General features: G+C 36.6%; 3 protein-coding genes across 15 annotated transcripts in view; 2 read left to right on the forward strand and 1 right to left on the reverse strand.

Moving 5' to 3' along the window:
- Nucleotides 1-4,867, forward strand: part of LOC139970463 (uncharacterized) — a 168,319-nt gene extending 163,452 nt beyond the window's left edge. For 5 of the 8 annotated variants that reach the window (XM_071976196.1, XM_071976195.1, XM_071976197.1 and 2 more), the window contains 2 exons: nucleotides 996-1,040; nucleotides 3,122-4,867. In XM_071976196.1, coding sequence (XP_071832297.1) covers nucleotides 996-1,040; nucleotides 3,122-3,208 — 132 coding nt within the window. In that variant the 3' untranslated portion in view covers nucleotides 3,209-4,867. Of the gene's footprint in view, nucleotides 1-790; nucleotides 859-995; nucleotides 1,041-3,121 lie in introns of all 8 variants that reach the window. The other 3 variants (XR_011794153.1, XM_071976198.1, XM_071976199.1) reach the window with 3 other exon arrangements.
- A 5,523-nt stretch (nucleotides 4,868-10,390) lies between these two features.
- Nucleotides 10,391-17,748, forward strand: LOC139970466 (cell growth regulator with RING finger domain protein 1-like). Of its 2 annotated transcripts, none has more exons than XM_071976208.1 (5): nucleotides 10,391-10,899; nucleotides 12,497-12,612; nucleotides 13,894-14,044; nucleotides 14,987-15,143; nucleotides 16,460-17,748. In XM_071976208.1, the coding sequence occupies exons 1-5, from the start codon at nucleotides 10,733-10,735 to the stop codon at nucleotides 16,958-16,960; spliced, it is 1,092 nt and encodes a 363-aa protein (XP_071832309.1). In that variant the 5' UTR covers nucleotides 10,391-10,732; the 3' UTR covers nucleotides 16,961-17,748. The 2 variants fall into 2 exon arrangements, with proteins under 2 accessions (XP_071832309.1, XP_071832310.1); XM_071976209.1 differs by having other exon boundaries at nucleotides 10,391-10,662.
- A 2,247-nt stretch (nucleotides 17,749-19,995) lies between these two features.
- Nucleotides 19,996-24,982, reverse strand: part of LOC139970464 (protein Smaug homolog 1-like) — a 43,188-nt gene continuing 38,201 nt past the window's right edge. For all 5 annotated transcript variants that reach the window (XM_071976202.1, XM_071976205.1, XM_071976203.1 and 2 more), the window contains exon 11: nucleotides 19,996-24,424. In XM_071976202.1, coding sequence (XP_071832303.1) covers nucleotides 24,393-24,424 — 32 coding nt within the window. In that variant the 3' untranslated portion in view covers nucleotides 19,996-24,392. The remainder of the gene's footprint in view (nucleotides 24,425-24,982) is intronic.

Below are 24,982 nucleotides of genomic sequence, written 5' to 3' on the forward strand. Positions count from 1 at the left end.
TGTAACTCTTTCTCACTCTTCAGTGTGTCTAGTCAATAATATTGTCCAACTCATCTGATTCTTCCTTCTGTTTAAAGCAACACTCAAGAGTTTTTTATTCATCAATTCGACTGATAGAGAGAGGTACAAACCTGACTAATGTCAAATAAGTATGTTTAGATGACATCACTTTGGCAACAGTGAAAAAATCAATAAAACACAGGCCAAGATGTTACAGTGTTTTACTACATTGTCAATCTGTGAAAGGTCAGAGAGTACTCACAAATTGACTTAATGTTGTCAAATTTCTTGCAGATAAACATTATTTCCATCTAGTTTTTAAGCAAATAATAATTTTGAGGGAAAGTGAACAATATCAATGTTGTTTAAGTAGGCTACATCAGAAGTTACATTACAGCCAGAAAACTGCAATTATTTTGGGAATAGAACCCTGAATGCACCCAATCTTCTGCTTGTGAATATTCTTCTAATATTTGAAGGTTTTTTTTTTTTTTAACGCACCAGAATTTTTTCTTACTTAAGTCATTAAATATTCATAAAATTTTTGAGACATATGAGACTTGTGCTAAGTAATGAGTAAATGCTTCATGGTTTGATGAAGACATATTTTATCATACAGAGGTACACCAAAATAAAAGGTGAAGTCAATAAAACTCCTTCCAGGCCCAGGATTTACCTTCGGGGTGCGACAGGGAGGCAGATTTATAATGTTGGCGACAGGGAGGCAGATTTATAATGTTGGCGACAGGGAGGCAGATTAATAATGTTGGCGGTATTTTGAATCTTCCAGGTGGAGAGTCCAAACCGCCAACTGGACACAATTCAAGAAAACTGTGTGAGAAGAGATAGTTTTCCCAGGTTCAATATACATGCCTGATTTTTCAAGTCGAAATGAACTTTGAACCCCTCAATTATTGTCACACCTTGGCACGATTTCTTGTTACTTTTGAATTATTTTTTTTGAAAAATTGATTGTCATTTCTCCTGGCATGCAGCAAGGTGATTGCTCTAAGTGGGAGGATATGAACCATAAACAAGAGGTATATTATTATATATATGGATGTACTCCCGGCATTGCATGATCAATATATTATCTGGATCAGATCATAATCTGTGAAGAGCAGGATCAAGTCCATTCTGGTGATCCAATATTAAATCTTATATGGATCAACATATCCTCACTATTAATGTGAGGTATCTGGATCAGATTTTTAAATCATTTCAAAACTGGATCAAGTACCAGTTCTATTTTGAGATCCATCTTAAACAGTATTTCAGGAATTGATCAAAACAAACATGATGAGAGTGATTTTATCCTATGTGGATTCAAATAATTCCTATTTATCCTCATTCCTCCACTTAAAGGGGGGGGGGAATGTTCTCGTAAAGCTTGAATTACCACAGCTGTGCAGTCGAGTCAAGTTGCTGACAAAAGCTTTTATATCAATAAGCTCTACTTGGAGAAACTGTTTTCATGGGATCTGATCTGGATCAAACTGAATAGTACTTGATATGTTCCACAGCAAGAGCATGACATCAAACTCTGTAGCATGCTTTAACCACCTCTGCATATTAGAAACAACTGTCACTTCGCTTATGTTATTTAGAATGCCTGCTATGATTATTACAGCTTTAGAATGTATCAAATGTACTCTGTAAACAAAGACAGAAATATTCAGTTGTCTTTTTGTTTTTGCACGTGCTTGTTTACTTGTCTTTTCAAAGCTCATTAGTTTGTTCCATAATAAGTAGATTGGGCTGCATGGAATTTTAGGACAGGCCTTCACATGTATTCTCTGTTCAGTTTTCTTTCTGATGCTTCAACCTGTGATGAGAGTAAAATGGTTTTACCACGAAACTTGTATTTAGTTGTAAACCTATTTTCATAACATTTAAATTTAAAATTTTGTTTAAATCTTAAATCTTGATTTTCACCAGGCACTTGTCTATTTTTATGTCCTTGACAAATATTTGTATGCAGTTTATTGGGTAAAAATCCCTGAAAGTAGTGCACTTTGAAACTCTCGCTGTAAAATGTTACCATGAGAACACTACATTTAAAGACTTCGATCGACTGCCTTAAAAGCCCTATTATGATAAATCTGTGGTGTTCTGAATTGACTTCATGCAATGAAAAGTAAACAAATGCATGATGATCTTTACAGCCAGTATTTTATAATTACCATTAATGTTAAACCTTGTGTCCTTGTGTCCTTAGTTTGTCACAAATTTTCAGCATTTGGAATACACATTAGATTTGTGTGATTTATGTGAAGATCGATTGTGTTTAGAGATTCTGGGTTTTTTATCCTTTTTTTTATTTTTTATTGTTGTTAGCAAAGGTAGGCATATAGACAATAGATTTGCACTCTGCATCGAAAGTGCAAATATATTACAGCACTGCATCTTTTGCCAACATGTTTGAATATATTAGTTATTGCACTAGATATCCAAAGGAAAACGTGTAAGAGTATTAAAAAGTTTTGGGATTGTGAATTGACTTTTTGTTGAAGTTTTGATCGTGGATTTCCTCCATTATTATTATAAACAATTACAGTTTTGTGTGTATTGCTTTAAAATTATGAGGGCAATTTCCAAGCACATGTGAAGGAAAATAGAACCCAATTCCAAAGACACTTGCACATTTTGTAGAGCCAGTAGTCTTCCATATTAGTTTCAAAAATAACATATCAATAATTTTAGATGTTTTTTTAAAATATTATACCTGACTTTTTGAAGTTTGTTTTAAGTTTTGTGACTGTAATTTCACATGTGTAGATATATTTAGTTCTTATATGTGGTTATCAGTGATAATGGAGCATGGATAGTGGTGGACATAAGATACCAAAGAGAGGATTTAACATACTAAATATTTTGATAGGTATGCAACAAATGGCAGCAAGTGTGGTGGTTTGCTATGTCTTCTAAAACAGTTCTGTAATTGTTGCTATGTATCTATTAGTGTTGCAGGTACTGTGTATCTTCCATCTACTTCCTGTGATGTATGATTGTGTTGGTTTAACAATGGAACCATTGTTCAGAGTAGTCTTTGTAATATGTCAATAACACAGCGAGATGACAATTTACAATGGAAGCTGTTTCTATTTTTTTTCATCTCCAGTGCATGTTCTGGAAGAAATGGACTCCGAGCACCCCCAGCAACCTGAAGCCGTGGAAGAAACGCCAAGGAGCGTGGAAGAGTGACTAACCAGGTCTTTCTTGCCTCCATTATTGTAAATAGAGATCTAATTATGGTGCTGATTCCTCTGTATCATGTGAGCAGCATCTAGAGTGGCCTGGATTAGTTGCACTGATAGCAGACCACAATGACCCGGTTGTCAGATATGTCAGGACAGCAGTATCAACTGGCTCACAATAGTTGCACCATATAGCTAGCTACAATGGAGCTGATCAGAATTTATTAGGAGAGCATTATCGGGAGAGGCCTGGATAAGTTGCATGGGTAGCAGACCACATTGACCCGTCGGTTAGATTGTCAGGACAGCAGCATTGACTGGCTTGCAATGGTTGCACCAATAGCTAGCTACAATAGAGCTGATCAAAATGTATTAGGATAGCAGCATCTGATGTGGCCTGATTAGTTGCACCAATAGCAAGCTGCAGTGGAGCTGATCAGATTATATTAGGAGAGCAGCATCGGGAGAGGCCTGGATTAGTTGCAACGATAGCAGACCGCAATGACCCGGTCGCATTTGTCAGAAGAGCAGCATCAACTGGCTTGCAATGAATGGTTGCAGCAATAGCAAGCTACAATGGAGCTGATCAGATTTATTAGGAGAGCAGCATCTGATGTGGCCTGATTAGTTGCACCAATAGCAAGCTGCAGTGGAGCTGATCAGATTATATTAGGAGAGCAGCATCGGGAGAGGCCTGGATTAGTTGCAACGATAGCAGACCGCAATGACCCGGTCGCATTTGTCAGAAGAGCAGCATCAACTGGCTTGCAATGAATGGTTGCAGCAATAGCAAGCTACAATGGAGCTGATCAGATTTATTAGGAGAGCAGCATCTGATGTGGCCTGATTAGTTGCACCAATAGCTAGCTACAATGGAGCTGATCATATTTGCAATATGCTGATGAGATGAGAAAGATGAGAATGATGAGAGAATCAATGATGGTCTGGATTGGTTGCCCTGACAACAGACCACAATGAGTCTGGCCAGGTGTATTAGGAGTTCAGCATCAAAGGAGTCCTGGACTGCTTTCAAGTTTGTTAACATTAGAACCTAAGAAAAGATGTAACTTTCAAATGATTTAGATGCAGACAAAGTAAAGACTATAGGTGATGAATTGAGGTGATGACTACAGGTGATGACTTCAGGTGATGACCATAGGTGATGACTTTAGGTGATGACTTCAGGTGATGACCATAGGTGATGACTTTAGGTGATGACTACAGGTGAAAGGTAAACTAATCACCCTGAGGCTTTATATATGCTGCATTTTAAACTCATTAAGGAACATTTTCAAATAGAGAATATCTAGTTAAGGTGTTTAAAGAAGGTGCTATTTAGCTATAAAACAAGGTGAGGCCTTGAATTAAACTAAGTTTGAAACAGTTTTCTAACAGATTCCATTGTGTGCATACTACTTACTATTCCTTGGAATTATCTGCTACAACCACTCCATGCAAGGATGAAACTAGATATCAAATGGATTTAAACATGTATGTGAAGATGAGCATATGCTGCCACCATAACCATTTCATTTGTCAATTATGTCCACTGAAAATATTTAGGGTCAGAAAAGCAAATGTCTCTCTTTAGAGAACAAATTTGATATTTTAAAATAAGTCCTATAATGAACCATATATTTCTAGTGGTTGCGCTGCATAGATGGATCTTTCTTAAACAATAAACTTAAATATTTATTCGGTAGCTTTATATAGCTCCTGCTCACTAGAAATCATACAACAAGACCTAGAAATTGCCAAAGTTTTTGTAGGTGTCAGATTTTCTATAGAGGATGACAGTTGTTTTGTTATCAAAGGGTTGTCAAAGCCAAATTAATTTTTCTCTTTGCAGGGTCAGTACTCATCATTTTGTACATAACTTTACTATTTATCAGAGTCAATTTTTTTCTTACCCTTTTCTAAATTTTATATGAGATATCATATGTCAACATCCTCCAAACAAAAGTTTCAGTAGCAAAATTTTACCCTTTTTATGAATGTTTTACATGTTATTGCAAATATCCATTTGAAAAAAAAGAAGGCAGAAATTTTTGCTTCTTTTTGTAACAAAATCAAGTATGTCAACCAATCTTCATCAGCCAAAATGTTTAAGTAAGTGTTTTTATATTTGTTTGGAATAGAATGGTTTTACAGTATAACTTTTGTATCAATGTTATGGAAACTGGATTGGTCATTTAGATCATATGCTATTCCTCAATTTTGAAAAGTAAACAAAAAAGCAAAAGAATTTTTTGTGGTGGCACAACATTTTTTTACTAACTATGATTTTTTATTTGTTAAGTTTATCCTATAATTTGGAATGGGTATTATGCAGACGTTTTAGCTCACATACATGTCTTTCTTATTGCACATGTTAATGTTGTTATATATCCCATAGTTTACCATATCCCCACCACCCCTTACCTTCTCCCCACCCCAGCATTCTGTTGGTTTTATGTTATAAACCTTATCCTTACAACCACTGCATTCTCACCCTCTAAACCAATAGCACTTGCATCACTCATCTTCCGTACTCTAATTGATGAGAATAATGGAAATGAGCAACCCACCCCCAAGACCGCTACTGCACCTCTGTTTTAATGTGTTCTGAAACCTGTAAGCACATTTGGATACAAATCATCACTTAAAGTGTCCATCTAGTTTGATATTTGACATTTAATTACATGTATTCAGTGAAAGTTCCTGTCTTGACCAATATTTGGGCATTTAGCAAATATTTGCTGCGTTAGATCCAGTCTTAAGTGAACCCCTTTCTCATTCATTTATGAACTATTTCACATATGTCAAAGGATTATTTATCATGTTTATTTGTACTATATGATATAACTTTAAAGAAAATAAGATGTTTTGTACAGTTCTGTGTATGATACAGAGTATTGAAAATGCATTAATAATAGTGAAATGAAAAAAAAAACAAATTGCAAATTCATCATTTTTATTTACTTCTCTCCTGTTGATATCAGTTATTATATATGATCCACAGGGAAATAATTAGCTAATATTACTTGGATTAGTGCCAAACCCATAGATTAGCCATCCATTGTCTCCATATTCAGCCTTTGGTTGTTCATATCAGCATCAATTTCCTCAATCTTGCTCTTCGCTCGTGACGATGTAGGAAGCTTTAAAAAAGTGAGGGGTAGAAAACCGTGGGTCTTAACCTGAAGTTTAGTTGGGTATATAGATACTACAGTGGCCCAGATTGGATATCCATCTTGATTGCTTGGTACTCCTTTGCTAAATCACCCCCCCCCCCCTCTTTAATACCACCTCTGTCCCTACTCTATGCTACTGAGTGAGAAGCTTTGAAGATCATTCATCAGCAATGCCCACAAATATAGAATTATAGAAAATTGCATGTAGGTTCTGACTCCAAAATGACAATTAAATGTCTAATATTCTGCGATGGCAGTAATAGATTGAAATTTGAGCATGGGCGGCGATCATGGGGGGGACGGGGGGGACATGTCCCCCCAATATTTTAGGTGGGGGGATATAGTATCTAATATCCCCCCCAATATTTCGTGGCAAAGTTTTTTTTGCATATTTTTTTTATGATATCGCTAGTAATTTCAAAATAGAAAATGCTTAGATGCAACTTACAAGGCCTGGGAAGTGCCATTTCCAACGATCTGGGAGGCATTTTCTGCCAAATTTTTCTTTTGCGCTTCGCGCCAACTTATGGTCGCGCTACGCTTAGATAGTTTGCCTAAAAGCTTCGCCCCTCCCTTGGCAAATCCCTCGCAAGGCGCCTGTCTAACCGTGTCACAATTTGTTACTATATCTGACCGAAAGTAGTTTTTACTTTTTTTTTTCGAAATGAATAGCTAGACGGACCGCAACCGTAATGGAATTTGGTTTACCGATGAAAAAGGAAAATAGGGCTGTAGCAACCATATTTAATATATATATATATACATGGGCGGCGATCATGGGGGGGGGACATGTCCCCCAATATTTTAGGTGGGGAATATACGGTAGTATCTAATAGTAACTAATATCCCCCCCAATATTTGGTGGCATAATTTGTTTGTGTGGCTATAAATAGAAAAAAATGTGTGAGATTATTTATCCAAATCATATTTGGCGGTGGCTAAAACTTCATCCAACACATGCTGCATGAGGTAAATGACTCTTCGTGGTCGTTTCTGTGACCTGTGACCGTATAGCATGTTGTCACTCATGATTATTATCATGTCTGTAGGCCCTACATATCTTGTGTATGAGTGTAAGTACGTACAATCATATATATGATCCACATCGATATGGGTTCACTGGGTTTCCATTTGGCCAGTTTCCTACAAGATTTCTAACCGCAGGCGCGTAGCCGGGGGGGGGGGCCGAAGGGTGGAGACCGCCCCCCCCTCGAGCATATTTTTTGGTATTTTGTTTATGATGTCGAAGTTTTATAGTAGCCGTTATAAGAGGTTTTAATATTTGTACACCAATAAATTAACTGTGTCTGAATTTTCGAAAATTCCTTGACCAACATTCATCATACTTCCCTCTAATCGTGCAATTTTGACCGGTCTGTTAGGGGTTGAAGGGGGTTTTTCTATATTGGTTGTCCATAGATGAAATTTTGTGCAACATTAATTTATTATTCAAATTCTGAACAAATAATAGGCTTAAAACCTTGAAAAGTGTGGCTGACGGGTATTGTGGGGCGTTACGTAGAATTACCTACAAAAACAATGATCCACAGGAGATGCGATGAGGTCGAACATGATGTGTGACTGGTGACAATCTTGAAAAAGGTTATGAATGAATGAAAAAAACTATTGGGAAAAGTTTGGTTCACAGGCAAAAGTGTATATCTGGTTGGTCATTTTCAAGCCCGAGAAGTGCCATTTCCGGTGATCTGGGGGGCTATCAAAACCAAAAATTTTCTTGTACGCTGCGCGCCAACCAATGGTGGCGCTCCGCTTAGATAGTGATTCGCCTGCACCCAAGCAAATGTCCCCCCCAATATTTGAAACAGATCGCCGCCCCTGAGCATGGGTGACCGTATTCTGAGTTTCTAGCATATTTAGGGGAAATACTGATGACCTGAATGGGTTAAAGGTCATGTATTTGAATATATTCAAGTGTTCAGATCTTGTAGTTTCATATCGTCAAGATAATCCCTTAATGGGATAATTCCTTTCAGTATGTCAATATATCTAATAGATATTAAACATGAAGATATTGAGCTCAGGCAGGGTTGACAGTGACACTAATGTCCAATGACCGGGTATATGAGCCCCATCTGGTGGGGGCGTCGAGATACCGATGAATATCATGAAAATTCTGAGAAAAAACATTGGCAACATGAAACCTCAAAATTAAGTCGAACACAAAGCTGTCACAATATAAATGGCCCGAACCACTATTTTGATGTATATTTACACTATGACATGGTAAACGCAAGTCAGTCTACTGTGCGTGGCAATGCACACCTCCAACAAAAACAATAGGACGGTCTTGTACTCAATGTGATGCATCCATAGACTAAGTTTGAGAAGTATCCACAATTCACATCGTTAGATATAGATATCATGTAAAAAGGTTGTGTAAAAGTGGATAAGTTGGCCTGACGTTTCGATCCTAGCAGGACCTTCTTCAAAGGCTAAATGACAAGTAACAGAATGGACAAAAACATGCACAGAATGCAAATGATAAAAATAAAATGAAAAACTGAAACACAAGAATACAAGTACAAATACAGAGTAGATAAGGAGGATCACCCAAAGGGATACAGTAACAGCAGCTGAAATCATTATTTTGATGTAAAAAGGTTTTCAGAGTTTGACCTCTGGTGACCTCAAATGAGATTTGACCCCACAAGCAACAGGATTCTTGTACTCAATATGGCAAATCCATATGCATTGTATGAAAGTATTAATGATTTCTACTATGAGAAATTATGTTTTAAAGGTTTTCAGGCCTCGACACCTGAAATATCTTTAAAAAGTTCTCGCTGTTGGACGACCGTGACTAAATATCTACATGCTAAAACGCAAAATGCACTTGCCACTAGGACTGATGTTTAAGTCTCTATAGTACAGATCTACAATATCAATACTTTCTATGAACAATGTGTGTGCAATGCTTCCATATTAGTCGGTGCATGCAGTTCTCAGTTTAATGTTGCAAAGTGGGTAGAAGAAACTTTTGCAAGTATTCAATTGTTTAGTGATAAGCCCGAGGACATCATGACCACCATCCCATGTTCTGGCATGTGGATCTATCGTTAGGAATACAGTTTTAAGTAAAATGAGGTGGTGATAATTTCTGTCATTAGGCTTTAGTCATATCTCATCCGAAAGGAGAGCCGTAGCCGATCTAGGGGCCAAGGCTAACTATATTCAGGGTCCAGTGAATTACAATTCAGCAGCTGGGCAGACGACACTAGTAAAGTAATTAGATTCCTATGTTATTGCTGCTACAATCGCTTCCAACGAATTACCTGTGAAACTTGCCACACTTTTGACGATTTAGGCAACCAAATGCGGCACACGATATCACCATTTTCGAGTGATTTATGTCAACTTTATCACTTTAGTTTTGTCAAAGAGGTAGTGGTTGTATTACGCGCCGGTACTTTCTTGCCGTCAGAGCCTTATATAGAGAAGGCTCTGCTTGCCGTACAATCAAAGCGCCACCAGTAGGATGGGTGGCTTCAGTATATGTCGCATGACGTCACTCCCTACTTCAATTTATATGATATCAGTCCGCCCGAATGTTCTCCTATCTCAGGGAAAGTGCCAAAATGCAGTAGGAGAACATCTTTTTTGAATATCATCAATCAGGACCTAGTCTTTTGAGGCTTGCATGTTGAAAAGCATGAATGGAAGAACATGTGGTGAGTAAATTTGGTCAATTGAGACAATTTTAGACCCCTTTAAGCATCCCAGGAGCAGCGTACGAAAATTGTTTACTACTGAGTGAAGAGGTTTCTTTACAAGTGACGAAAACTTCAGGCTCTCGTAGCAACAAATCTTCACGTTCATGATATGGAAAATTGATGGTGCCATGAAAGGCCAACTTGTAAGCTATCCAGTGATGGGTGGCGTTTAGCTAGTGAGGACTTTTATCTAGAGACCTCATTTCTGTTGTGATTTAGTGTATAAGTCAATGGGGCTTTTAATAGACATATGCTACCTTCTATGATACATCTTGTGATTTAGTGTGTAAAGCGACGGGGCTTTTCATAGGTGTATGTTACATTACAAGCTCAGACGCTATGTAAAATAGTTTGCACGGAAACGTAGGCTACTCATTCTCAAGTGTTAATGCTAAAGTTGTAGAGAGTGAACTATGACCTATGGACAAACAGTGATGTGCTGGCCAGCAGTATTTACCAAATTAATAATTATGAATTGAAGATCAGATTGGAGTGCAACAACTGGCTTATGTTCGCGCATGTAGTACTCTTAGCGATTTCTGTAGCATATCATCCTTATAGGTGTATGTTAAGAGACATAATGGGATCCTCTTTGCTTGTATCATAAATATGTTAACAATTTGCTGTAATTATGGAGTTGACAATGTATGAAGAAACGAACTCCCAGTTCAAAACTGGAATTGGGCAAGCAGCGTCTCCACCTGAAGTTATACAGTTGGACGAAGCAATTAGCATAGTATTCCCAATCATATTCTGTTTTGTTGTGTTTGTGATATTTCTCGTCATGTTCTCAGAAAAGTGAGATACGAATTTTCAGTTTTCAATTTGATGTCCCAGATGTTTATAATGCATAATTTGCCGTTAAGTCTCAATCCTAATGCTGCAAAATGTCCCAATCATTCGAATCCAAACGTTGGTCACCTTAACTTCAGTTAGGTCTTACTGTTACTTAAACTAGGCTTAGGCCTAACTGTTAGTGTTAGCTCCCAGGCTCTCCCAACATTTGCCATTACTGTGTGACAGACGCTGGGAGAGCGTGTGACCTACATTCATCTAGCCTAGCCTTAGTTTCTGCTATCACTAGGCCTAGTTTATTTAGATTTGATTCGCACCAATGTTTTTATTTCATGTAGCCTAACTGATATGTCAGTTCAGACATATACTGTATGCAGGGATCTAGTTCCATCCCACATAGGTATATTTTAGGAATGGATTTAACCCAGGTGTACAGGAATATATTGGTGAAACTTCCTTTGAATCGCGTAGAAGGACAGGTACACCGTCTTCAGATGTGACGGTTCGCTGGATAGACTGAACTGTAGTTAAGACAAGATTGGGGAATTGATACACAGTCTTTAATGTTCAGGTTGATTGAATAGTTTTCAATGTAACTTCGTAAGAGTCGATATATTGTCTTCAAATATATAATAGTTGGTTGAATAAATCGAATTAAATTAAGCTAATTGTTTTTTAAAAAGTCTGATTCTGATTGTCAATTTAAATGACTGATATTGCAGGCCAAGGTAGAGTGAAGAGAAACAATATGCATATATACAATGAACCCACAATATTGTGCTCTTTCTGCCATACAAAAAGTGCTTTACTGCCATGGCGGTAACATTGCCGACTGGCACTTTGTCTTTGGCGAAAAGAGCACAATATTGTACATATTGTACATAAATTGAGAAAGCACAATCCCGCCTGTAACATGTAGTACTGAATTGGTGGTTTCAATATTGACTGTTAAATTTTAATCAGTTTTAATGCATTGGGCATTTGTTTTTATGCAAATATAATAAATACTAGTAAAAGAATGCTAAAGAAAACTAATTTTGAGGATATTTCTATAGTCTTTACATTGAACACACACGTACAATTGTTGAGCTGATGTAAGTAAGCCAACAAGTAAGGAAGTTATTGGATAGTGATGATTTGGACTTAGCTATGGAAATTTACATAATCATGAGTAGTGATGGGAATAGTCCCTCCAGGTACTCCTTCATTACGAATTCAACCTAAAACCCAGCCAGGCCAATACTATTAACATACATACGCCTTTATATAGTTACTACTTATATATCCTATAATTGCTTTTTCAAAATCGACACATGCCATGTTTCCCCCAATGATGTTTCTTAGTAATCTATGAAAAAGCTACATAACTTGCAAGTGTGCAACTCTATTGCCTTTCAAGCCTAACAGTGCAATTGTTCCATGGATCTAATTACTCCTGAAAATGTTGTTAACTTGATCCATAATGCCTTTGTTGAGGCATATTTGCATACAATTGTTACAATTATGCCATGGGATATAATATACAGTACTTGGTCAGTGCTCTTTTAGCAATGTATTTGGTTAATTTTTTTGTTATGTAATGTTTCTTTTCTTTCTCAAGAATTTTCAAAGAAACGTCCTCCACGTTGCAGCTGCAAATCCCAGAGCTTTCAATGGTTGTTGCCAAAAATCCATTTCAAGTTGAATTCCCTCAGTTGGAGAGGGCAACTATAAAAGGTAAGTTAAACGAATGTCTAAAGTAAACTTCAACCGGCTAAAACTTGTCGTGTGAAGAAAACATTTGATCAAGCAGGCAGCTAGTATTCATTTCTAACAAATTGAGTCCTATCATTATAGCAGTTGATTGCACAGAACTTATTTTCCCTTTTTTTTTGACAAATGTCATTTTAGGAAGATGTCTTATTCCCTGACATTTATTAATTGTTAATGTAGCAGCCAACAGGATGGTTTCAATGATTTACAACTTGAAATTGGTGTATGCTAGGCAGTATATTCTTTAATAGTAACCCCCCTCTCCACCCCCTTGCATGATTTTGTTTCAAATTTCCAGATAGTCTGACAAATTACAGGTGCCACTGTCCTGTGTTAATATCAGCTTTCCAAAATCAAGCCCCAGATGCTACTAACAATAATTTAACTAAACTCTTATGCATACTATATTCCTGACTATATCTGGACTTCCAGAGCCTACATTCAAGTCTACTGTACATTCCAGCCTACATTCCAGCTGGAAGTTCAGTATTTTAACTACATTTCCTAGCTACTGCATAAATGGCATTGAATGCCACATTCTGTTTTAAAGTGTTATTAAGGGATTTAGAAACGTGACTATAGTTTGATATGTTTTCAGAAATGCTTTGAATATAATGTATGATAAACCTCACTCTATTACAGTACATCAGCAGTTAATGTTTGGTGACCAGGTTTAACAAAGCATTAATGGCCAGATATGCCTTACTTACATTCTTAAGTCAAACTAACTTCATTTATCAACATTGATTGACCAGTGATATCTTATAAATAAAGCTCAAAATTGGCAGAGTAATCCAGTTGATGTGTCCATCAATGGTATGGCGAATCTTCTCACCCAACATCGCTAAGGACATACTATAGACTAAGAGTTAGTCCAAACTGAGTTAGTCCAAACTTTTTCTTTAGAAATACAACATGTTTATAAATTTGAGATTACGTTTGCTATGCCTCTAGCTATCTCTGAATATGATTATTCACTCCCAATAACTGTCACAGTCACAGTACCCAATTAACCACTCTCATGTAAGTGACTTACATCATTTCACAGCCACATACATATTCACACCTCACAAACACTCTCTCTCTCCTGATGAGCTACAGACAAAACAAAACATTGAAATGCGCAGCAGCACTTCAGGGAGAAAGACTACTTTAGATCTTTCAGAAATATTTCGAATTGATATCATTTGTGTTTTGCTGTACCAGTTCCATAATTTGTAGCATTCTCTTTGGTTTTTCTTCTAGATGGAATTTCTATGAAGGTTAAAGTAGAAGAACCTGTTGAGGTTGTATCTTACTGGGGTGCATCCTGTTTACTATTCATACATGCGTTGAATCATGATCCTGGGTACTTGCTGTCACAAGATATGGATCTGCAGCATGTGGACCACAAAAGGTACTACTTAAACACAGATGCTAATCGTGGTATTTTAGTGTCGTAGTGGAAATGTCTACATGCTATTTTAGTTTGACTCAATAATAATAATAATAATAATAATGTAGATTTATATAGCGCCACTCCAAGGAAACAATTAACTGCCCATGGCGCTTCACAAAGTGGAAAGCATCAACAATAAAATGCAGAACAGAAAAATATTAGTCTTTAGTAAACTTTAAAGTTGATAGATTTGAACAAGTTCAAAGATAGTCTGGTTACTGATTCCAAAGACTTGCGGCAGTGTAAGTCAGACTTCTGAATCCGTAAGCCTTCACACAAGGTTTAGGTACACAGAGGTATGATTTGCTAGTCGAACGTAATGTGCGTACAGGAAGGTAAAATGATAGTAGGTTAGCGAGATACACAGGCTGTTGTAAATCATGAGCACGAAATGCAAGTAGAAGTACTTTGAACGTTTCTCGAAATTCAATAGGAAGCCAGTGAAGATTCTTTATGAAATGGTAAAATCTTTTGTTTGAAACAAGGTTTGAATTAGTTTGTTGGTCACTGAATCTGTGTTAATGTTTGAACTTTCATGCTGTTAATACTCTTGTAGCAAACGGATCATGGGACAATAAAATTAGAAATAATAATTAATGAAGCTTGTAGAATAATGTCTTAGTTTTATCAATTACAATCACATTGAACAGTAATTGAAAAGGTCAAACAGCAATTACTTTACAACGGTTTGGATAATGATGTTGTTATTCTCAGGATGATACACTGCATAAGTTGCTGTCAAACATTTGCAAAAAAGTGACATAAAAAGAAACTGCTTAACCAGGACAATATTGCTGTTTACTTCATCACAACATAATATAAATTTATCCCATCGTGTTTCAGTGTATTTTGTGATGGATGACTTTCCATAACTGTCCTGTTTTGCCACTTTTATTTCAGCTTTAAAATTCATCCTGGACAAGAGGAAGTCTTTAAAATCAGTCCTGATTGTCCGACAGACGATTTGAACTTTGGACTTCCCCCTCGCGTTAAATATCCCTTGGTGATACTTACCAGATGTCTGGACAGAAGCCAAGAAAATCAAGATAGTGCCATTGTTAGTGCATTATTAATATACCTATTGTTTATTCTTAGCACCAATCATGTTCTTTGTCCTCTTGATTGGTCTGTAGTTAATACCTGTTATAAGATATCCAATATCTTTTCTTATATTTAAGTCACTTGAGAGTACAAACATTCCTGATATGTTAAACTTGTCGTCGTCCAGCAGTGTATAGTGTATTGCAAAATTCGCTTCAAATGCTGAAGGCTTTACTGTATTAACCTACTTTCTACACTGTATGTACTCATATGCTGACTGTTTAGTGATTGCATGTAATGTGCAGTGTGTATGACAGATTGTGCATGTAGTCATTCTGTGTGAAATTGGGTAAAAAAAAGTGAACAATAGGAGTATCTATAGGTTTCATTTGTGTACTGAACATGCCGATATGGGCGGTTGCAGTGATTTTACAATACATCGTTCGCGCCATAAATGCAACCGAAAATAAATTTCTTTCTTTCGATTGCGATAGCTTTTATCCATTAAACCCACCTGGTCAGAGTACATTTAGAATAAGAAACATTGAGTCTGCTTTGTAAATTTGCATTCCGAAATTCATCAGCAAACACACATTGAGTCTTTAATATCCATGGCGACATAAGTATAAAGTAGTAGCGAAGAAGATCTGAACTAGAATAATTTATCAATCCCAAAATGCTATGCAAAATAGTCAAACAGCTATACAAGTGCAAAGATTTATAGCTGTTTCTTCTACACAGGGACCATAGTATTTCATAAGAGACTAAATTCTGGGACTTCAAAACTGTTACACAACAGTTGAACTTTATGATATTCTCTGAGATTGTCTTTCATACCGAGTGTTCAAAGTTTGCATAGAGCAGGCTTCCAATCAATAACAATGTTACTCAGAACAATGAGAGGTTGATACTACCAGCATGTAATAGTCACAATAGTATGCGTATAATCATCTCTGGACTCTGGATAATCATAGACTAGAGTAGTTTATTCTTATTCTTTGTATTTCAACAAAGATGGAAGGAACAATATGAGGGGGATTTTACTTGATAGTAACAAGTTTTCTTGACTATGACCCAGTACATGATTCTATGAATCTAACTATTTTACCAGGATTTTCCTTTGGACTTTGTGAAACTATTTATTGGATCTAAATAGTCTGTATGTCTGCAATAGTTAGTATGGCCTCAAATATCAATCCTCAGAAACTATACTATGTCCTATGTCCCAACAGAAGGTTAAACTAACCAGTCAATATTCATTTGTCCCACCAAGAAAAAAAAGGAAAAAAAAGTCAGACTTTCAGTTGTTGTCTTTCCTTTGTTTTGTTACAGGTTGGAGGTGTATGGATTCTCCACTTACCAGATGCATCTTTTGATCAGCCTGGACATGTCATATCTCAACTTGTGATTACTAACCATGGACAAGTCCATAACCTACAGAAGATGTATGTGGCAGCTGATGCCATCCCAGCCAGTGAGCAGGAAGCAAGTACTAATACCACTACTACAAGCTCATCTAGTGAGGAACAAACACCTCCATCAGAAGAAGGCTTTCATACCTTGACCGATGGCCATCATGACTGTGCTGTATGCCAAAATGGTGCGATAACCAGGGTCATCTTGCCCTGTCGACATGCCTGCCTTTGTGAGGATTGCTTCAAGTTGGTCACAAAATGTCCGATGTGTAGAGGCCCTGTGGTGTCTCACTTTGGGCTTCATCATCAAGAAATGCAACAAGAGGTCGGTGTAGGAATAAGTGAAATAAGCGATTCATGGGTAGGTTATTTAGTTGGTTTGTCTGATCGATTAAACAGGAGGCTAGGCTATACGTGAAACTAATCTCTGGTACAAATGAAAGTTAACTGACAGACGTTTAGACAATTTACATTATAAATGGCATGTGTAATGAAGCTGTACAAGCACATGGTGAAGTAATGATTCTCTGGTTTAAGTGAGTCAAGTTCAGTTATAACACTTACTCATCATCATCAAATTTGCTATAAATATTTCTAACTCTAAATAACAGAATGCCTCTTATGCTTCTATGTTCATGTAAAGGTAAATTTAACCAAGGTAATGTTACATATCAATTATCAATTAAGTTTTGTTGGGGCAACCATTAACGAAGTGCTCAACTTGTACAAACTTTGTATTCATCTATTCTCAGGCCATGTCTAATATGTAAACATTTGCAATTTATTGCAATGAAAAGAAGGACAAGGACATGGGGAACTTCAAGGAACAGCTTTCAAGTCCTTGAGTTGGAATCATTCATTCATTCATTATATATATATATATAATATATAGATCCGGCTTTAGGAATCGCAAATGATTTCGAGTTGGTTAGCATCATGTTTGATCTCTAGAGTAAGGCAAAATATGTCACCAAAAACAGAACTAGTATTGCTCGATACAGGTGACAAATGCCTACAGTGGAATTACGACCTTCCTTACCTGTTTCAAACCTCTGGACATACAATCAGTGTCCATAGTCTAGTGGTTACGGTGTCCGCATATAAAACGGGAGGTCCGTATTCGAATCCCGGTGGAGGCTGGAAGTTTTTTTACTGTTCTTGATTTTCCAACTCATTACAATTTCAATTATATATATGTATATATATGTATATATACACACACATACTAATACAAAGTAACTAAAGCTGCTACTCAGAGTTTTCACACACCTATGTGTAGTACGGCAACTGAAATAAACAACTACCTTGGTATCCAGCACTGCTACTGCTATAGAGATTCTGCTATGTATAATATAGCACCAGAGCATTCATTCACCAACTCATCTATGGACCTATTCTCCATTCCATGCACTACTCTGGTGAGAACGTACCTATCCCATTGAGCAGGGAATATGAAAAGAGACTCCTGGAAAAGATAGAGACCATAGTAAAAATGGATGACATGGAAAGCATTTTTTTATTCCTGCATAGCAAATCTGACACTAATACTAGCATTATCGACAAGGAGGAAGTTCAGTCTGAGACATACAGGCTAAAATCCAAAAGACACCACCAAAACTTGATGAGACGGCCCGCTTTGAAAGGGACATGCTGGAAATTGCTGGAACATCCAATTCAGGCTGTGAACAACAATTTTCAATCCACCCACAAAAAGGATCGACCATGAAAGACAATTTCCAAACAAACATCAAATGCAGACAAATTAACTCAAGGAAAACAGAAATGGACCAGGTAAAGATAATGCTTGACGGAATCAATAACGCAATAAGAGTTAAAACCTGTGTAAAGCAGTGGAGAAATACCACCTCCATGCCGGAATCATTCAACAATCTATCTGAGAAGAACAAGCTCACTTTCCAAATTGTTTATATCGTAGAGTTTTACCCGTCAGTTTCCTAGGAACTACTAACCAAGTGTTTGACATGGGCCAGAAACTCCACCCATATCTGAAACATTGGTTTCAATACCATTACGCTCGAAGGACCCTCCTATATGAACGATTTGGGCGGAAAAGGACACCAACAACTAATTTGACAATATCACTGGGCATAGCAGTGGAGCAGGAATATGTGTATTAGTGGGCCTGTAAATCCTCTTGCAACTGGAGCAGGAACTAGAGGTAGTCAGCGTGGGTATCTACAATGGGAGATGGCTTAGCAGTCATGAAGTCCTGCTCTGGTGGCAAAGCCAACTGGACTAGAAAACACTAATTAGGTTTTCAAATCATGTAGGTTTCAAATCTTGTAGACTGCGTATTACTATACAAACAAATCTGGGGGTAATAGATTTTCTTGACGTAACCCTAGATCTTGGCACAGGCACAGTCTAACCATACGGAAAACCCAATGACCAACCAGCATCCATTAACTGATTGTCAAATCACCCCCCCCCCTTCCCTTCTCCCCCAGCAATACTAAAAACCATTCCCTAGCCATTGAGAAAAAATCTACTCCCTATCCTCCAACAAAGATAGCCTTAAATAGAATCAACCGTTTACAGTTGCTCGGTAGTTCATATGCATGATGATCGCTGTACTATACCTCAGTGCGTGAAACACTGGGTAGCAGCTTTAGTTACGCCATGTACTGTTTCTATGCCATTGTATATATGCCATGCCATGTATTACCCCATGTATACTTGCTCTGCTGTATTGGTATGCGGTTTGTATAGTAATATACTATTGTGATGTTTCAACCTGCCATTGTGACAACAATTTCAACAAAATAATTCTTAAATGCCTTCGGTATAGTTTATATGTTTAGGGATATTTTTTTGGTCACAAGCAGCTGATTTAAGATAATTTGGTAGTACTAGTGTCCTAAAGCAGAATCGTGAGAATGCAACTCAATTCTGGCTGCCTAATTTTAGGAAAGCAGGAATTTATTACTTCGATAATTAAGTGAAGGATTATCATGCCAAAATCTTTGGCAGAATTTATAAAGTTGTGCATGTTGTCAATTTTAATGTTATGTGTTCAAACGAGCTGCCTTGAACATTGTAGACCACACAAAAGGGTGCACCCTTCTTTCTCTGTTCAAACATGATGTTCAAACATTGACCTACATGAAGGTCCAACCTGCTCATTCATGAAATGATTTGTCACTCCGTGTTGGCTATTTTTGTTTGTGGATCTTTGACTTTTACAACAAACTCCCAAGGTTTCCAATTTAATGCAACTCATTTTCTTTGCTTTACCTCTTAAACTTTTCTAACATCATTAATTAATTTGAAATTTTGAAGATATTCCATACACTCTGAAATTGACTTTTATATAAAAGATAAAATCATGTGAATTGAACAGATTTGAACATTCATGTACAAAAGTGGTTTACTTCAGAAAAGAAGTAGAAACACTTCAGAAAAGAACAATAAACAAGAAAGAAAGAAAAGAAATGAACTTTTTTCGAGTAGCATTTATTACCTTGCCATGGAATAGTTTAATGTAAATAGAATGTTCCACATTCATTGTTTGTGTAAGAAAAACAAAATAGTTTGGAGTCACAGACTCACGGTCTCATGTATCAAACATGCTTAAAGATCTTCAAAGGTCAACTTGAAGTCATCTGTTTAAACTGATTTAACCTCTCCATACTACTATTATCTTGGAGTGGGGAGTTCTAAAGAAAACATTCAAAAACAAATGCATACTATTTTCACATCAGAATAGAAAAAAATAATTACAGATAATAACCAAGCATTAATAAACTGATATAAATCAAACTTGGGACAAACAGATTTATCGGGCAGTTGTGAAATGACGTAACATCAGTGTAACAACATTATCTACGGAATTAATTTATGACAATGTGATGCAAGCAAATTATCACATAAAACATGAAAATCTTCACAACTAGCCCTCACCTCCACATACAGTATAAAGCAATACCAGATATGTAACAGTGTATCTGGACAGACTACTGCTGGTCTGATGGTTAAATATAAAACAATAACTGTATGATTATAGTGCTGTAAACAACCTACATGGATGTTGTTTAAAGAGCAAGGTTTCTTGCTTAGACATACTAATCAATAGCCAATGCTATGATTAATGATCATGGTGGTGGTGGTGGTAATATGAAAGAATGTGAGGAGAGAGACATAGATGAAAGAAAAGGAGTTTGAGAAAGATTAATTTATATCACCAAGAAAATAACCTCACTGTAATGTACTTTTCATAGTCAAAAACATCATCATCTCACTGAAATGAAAAGATAACGGAACCAGCCTGGGTACAAGAAAAAAAAATACCGTTGCATCAGCCTATTTACAGTTGTAATAAACAAGTGTTGATAAATGCCTGTTTCAACAACACTAGTTCAAAGGAGTCCTGCCTCTGAACATGAAAGTATCTCCTCTCAAATCCAGACATTTCAGAACAAAATATTAGTTTAGAGTAAGCATATTTGGTCACCTGAACATCCATGTTAACATCAAAACACCATTGGTATCATGTCCAATAACTTTCATACTATCGTTAGTATATGCTGTTGATCCCTTCTGCAATCATACACCATTGGTATCATGTCCAATAACTTTCATACTATCGTTAGTATATGTTGTTGATCCCTTCTGCACTGACACTTTACTTCAGGTTAGTTTTTCAGTACAACCCAGCGGTAGATTTAGCCTAACCACTATGATACATTGTCGTCTAAGTAATGAATAAGAAATAGTTCCGCTTGTATAAAAAAACACATCTTGTACAATGTAACATAATCAATCTCTCAACAGTCTTCTTCTTCAGTTCAGAAAAATGTCGTCATGTCCTCAATATGTAATGATTCAAATCATCTTATGATGTTATCCCAATGTTCGAATAGTTTGTTAAACTTTACCATGCTCAAATGCCAGAAAATCCTTGATAACAGAATTGGCTGCTATGGGTTTTGTAATAGTACAATGGATGTGTGAATGTAACAGGTGAGAATATTACTGACATACAATTTTCAAAGTTTTGAGAGAACTAGCCTTGCAGGCTACAATGATTCCAGTATATTACAATAATCCTTCGATTACAAATCACAAACAAATTTCGAATTTTAACCATTACATTTCCTGGTGGAAGAGATAATAAGAGACGTTATCAACCTGGTTGAGAAGATAAAGAATATGCGTTCAACTTTTGATTGTTTCTTACAAAATCTGCTCCCACTTGGTCTGGAAATATTTCACGGTTAAACAGTTATTGATTATACATGGCCCATGGTGACGAAATGATGTGATGTCACAAAGTCTCCAACTGATAAATTGATACCCTGTGACAGTAGCTCGGTGCAGGCTACAGCAATCTGTGACACACAATCTGTGACTCACACTAGAATAACGATTATAAAGGCTATAGTAATAGAGTTTGATGAATAGAAAATCACACATCCATGCAAAGTATTAAATATACACATAGTGTACAGTGACCGGCACAAAATATATCAAATAGTTATAACAAATAGAAAAACAGATAAGGAAATTGAACCAATTACCGGCCTGGATAGATCACACAGATACAATACGAGTATATAAACACATGAAGACACGAGCCTCTTGGTGTAATTCTGTTCCAAATTTCAGAATCACTACAATGAAAGAAGAAAAACTAGAGAAGAAGAAGAAGAAGAAACTTCAAAATGTCTTCTCAAGACTGACTGTACTGCTGGCACAATTTTTAAGTTGGCTTTGCATAATTTGTCTCTTATACTGTTTCTTCCAAGCATAGACTACTTGTCAGAGATTGTGTGTTAAACATTATACCAACCATCACAGCAAGCAAAGGTAGGTAACACCACGAATATCAAAGTACGCATCCAAAAGACAAATTTCTGCATCTTTTATATCAGACCAAAGCTACCGATATTTTGTAATACAGGTGACACTTCAAATTACTTGTAACAACTTAATAAACAAATTGCTTGTATTAACAAAATCTGACAAACTTTTGTCAAATACTCAAAACATTTACTGACTATTCTGCTCATGAACTTAAAGAATGGATCCCAAATTTTAACATTCTAAACAAGGAAAATAAGCAATTTGTGTCACAAAAATATCCCAAGTCGCTCCTTTTACTTTGATATGATTTATAAGAGCTCTTGCTTGGTCTACAAAACCACCAATCAATGTCTTCTGATAAACAGCAATGATATTAGTTACAGTGAGATATTGACACGTCAGATTTCAGTACAAAGTTCAACACAAGGTCCTCTAATGTTGCAAAACATTAGTTTTCCTATTTCAGAAAGAAAGGACAAAACCTACTGTCATGACCTTATTAAAAAACACCATTCAGTTAGATTCAGTGATTTTAAGCTGCTTTAATATCTACAGAAATATCAACTTTCATACCTGATATGGTAACAATAAAACCTCTCACACTGTTATTCTGTTAGCAGGTGCATCACATCAATGAATCATGTGAACAAACCTTCCATATCATTTACCTCTAGATGGCTTGAAGAACCTGCCTTCACTTAATTCAGAGGATATAACAAAGATGTTGACAGGTGTTTGCAGACAATCTGTCAAAGTCAACTACAGTCATTAACAACTCCCGTAGTAACAATAATATAGAACATTCAAACAGGTGTTTGTTAAGTAGAAATAATTACCATTAGACAAAAAGCAATGTAAATACCACAATAATAAGTTGGCATTCATACAGGATTCACATATGACCCCTTGGTATGTATCATGTTAGCAAACCATATTGACATATTTGTCTTTGAGTTGCAGTGACTTCAAACATCCAGGTTTTTTCACGGTGGTGTGTATCATCTTGATAGGTTCTTAGCTTCCAGGAAGCTATCAGCACCACAGGTTGGTGCCAGCTATCAGCACCACAGGTTGGAGCCAAAGGCTGAGGAATTTAAACTTCATGTATGTATGTCTATGAAATGAATGGGCTTACTTTTGTCAGAGTGAACTCAACTAATTCCAAGTCTTTGATAACTTCATGAATGCAAGCTTCATGTCACAGAATAGAATAAGCTTGAGATTGCTTGAAATCCAAAAAAAATATTAACATTTTCTTTTCATGCCAGTTACAATCCCAGACCACTAAACGTTCTACCTGTCGGCTTCCACTCCCAACTACAATTTAAGTCCACAAAATATTTGACTCCTTTTCAGGACCTGATAAAAAAAACAAAAATCCAAAAAAACAAGCAAGGTGTGAATTAAGCATTAAATGACTTTAGAGAAACCCTGGAACATTACAACTTCATTCCAGATCCTCAGTTGTACAGATCACAATAGATGTTGAGAGAACTCCTGTCAAAAGCACCTGCACCTTCTTTCTAATACATTTATGGCAAGGCTGACTGCTGTGACCTGCACTAAGGGGTAACACTGTATAAGCAGATTAAAGTCTGGAGCTCTGAGACAGAGATTGTTCTGGTTACATTATTTGAGGATAAACCAAATCAACAGTACGTCTCTCACTCCTTCATCTGTATCTAACAGCTGCAGTTAAATTAGAACAAAGTCAACTTCTTGTTGCCAATGACAAGGCCTGCTTTGCTCAGTCAATCCCATATTACTAAACTGTTCTACAGGACCGTTCCTGTTGCCAATGAAAAGGCCTGCTTTGCTCAGTCAATCCCATATTACTAAACTGTTCTACAGGACCGTTCCTGTTGCCAATGAAAAGGCCTGCTTTGCTCAGTCAATCCCATATTACTAAACTGTTCAACAGGACCGTTCCTGTTGCCAATGAAAAGGCCTGCTTTGCTCAATCAATCCCATATTACTAAAATGTTCTACAGGACACTGTCAGGGTCATTCCTTTAGGAAACTTTAACTCATTCGTTGCTCGGCGGGTCGTCGGGACCATCTGCAAAGAGATAACAAGAAATCACCGTACAGTATACTTTCAAAGAAGGTTTAAAATCAGCTGCTGACACATGAAAGGTTACTTTTCCAAAAAATAATCATGTGGTCATTTTGTTTTGTTTTGTTTTAAAGGAGTAATGGCATTTGCTTTATTGGCACATTGTAAGGACTGTTTTTGATGACTGCCACTGATCAAGATACAACAACCTTCTCTCTACTGTATTAACACTGATAGCAACTATTGCTACTGATTAATAAACAGATCTATTTGATTCAGACAACTCTGTCACCAAAACAAGTTTTTATTACCATCAATCATCACAAAGGTTGTTTTTAGTTTTATATATATATATATATATATATATATATATATATATATATATATATATATACTAAATACAAGTTATTGTGCATACTAAAGTACATTAAATGTGAACAGTTACTGTTATGAGCTGTTCTCTACTGGGGCATTGGCAGGGTAACAATCAGCAGATTCAGAATCAAAGACATAGTAAAACTGCGGACAAACAAGAAATGTGAATTCTGTTTGGCTGAAGAT

This window comes from Apostichopus japonicus, chromosome 8 (assembly GCF_037975245.1).
Source record: "Apostichopus japonicus isolate 1M-3 chromosome 8, ASM3797524v1, whole genome shotgun sequence".
Taxonomy (NCBI): domain Eukaryota; kingdom Metazoa; phylum Echinodermata; class Holothuroidea; order Aspidochirotida; family Stichopodidae; genus Apostichopus; species Apostichopus japonicus.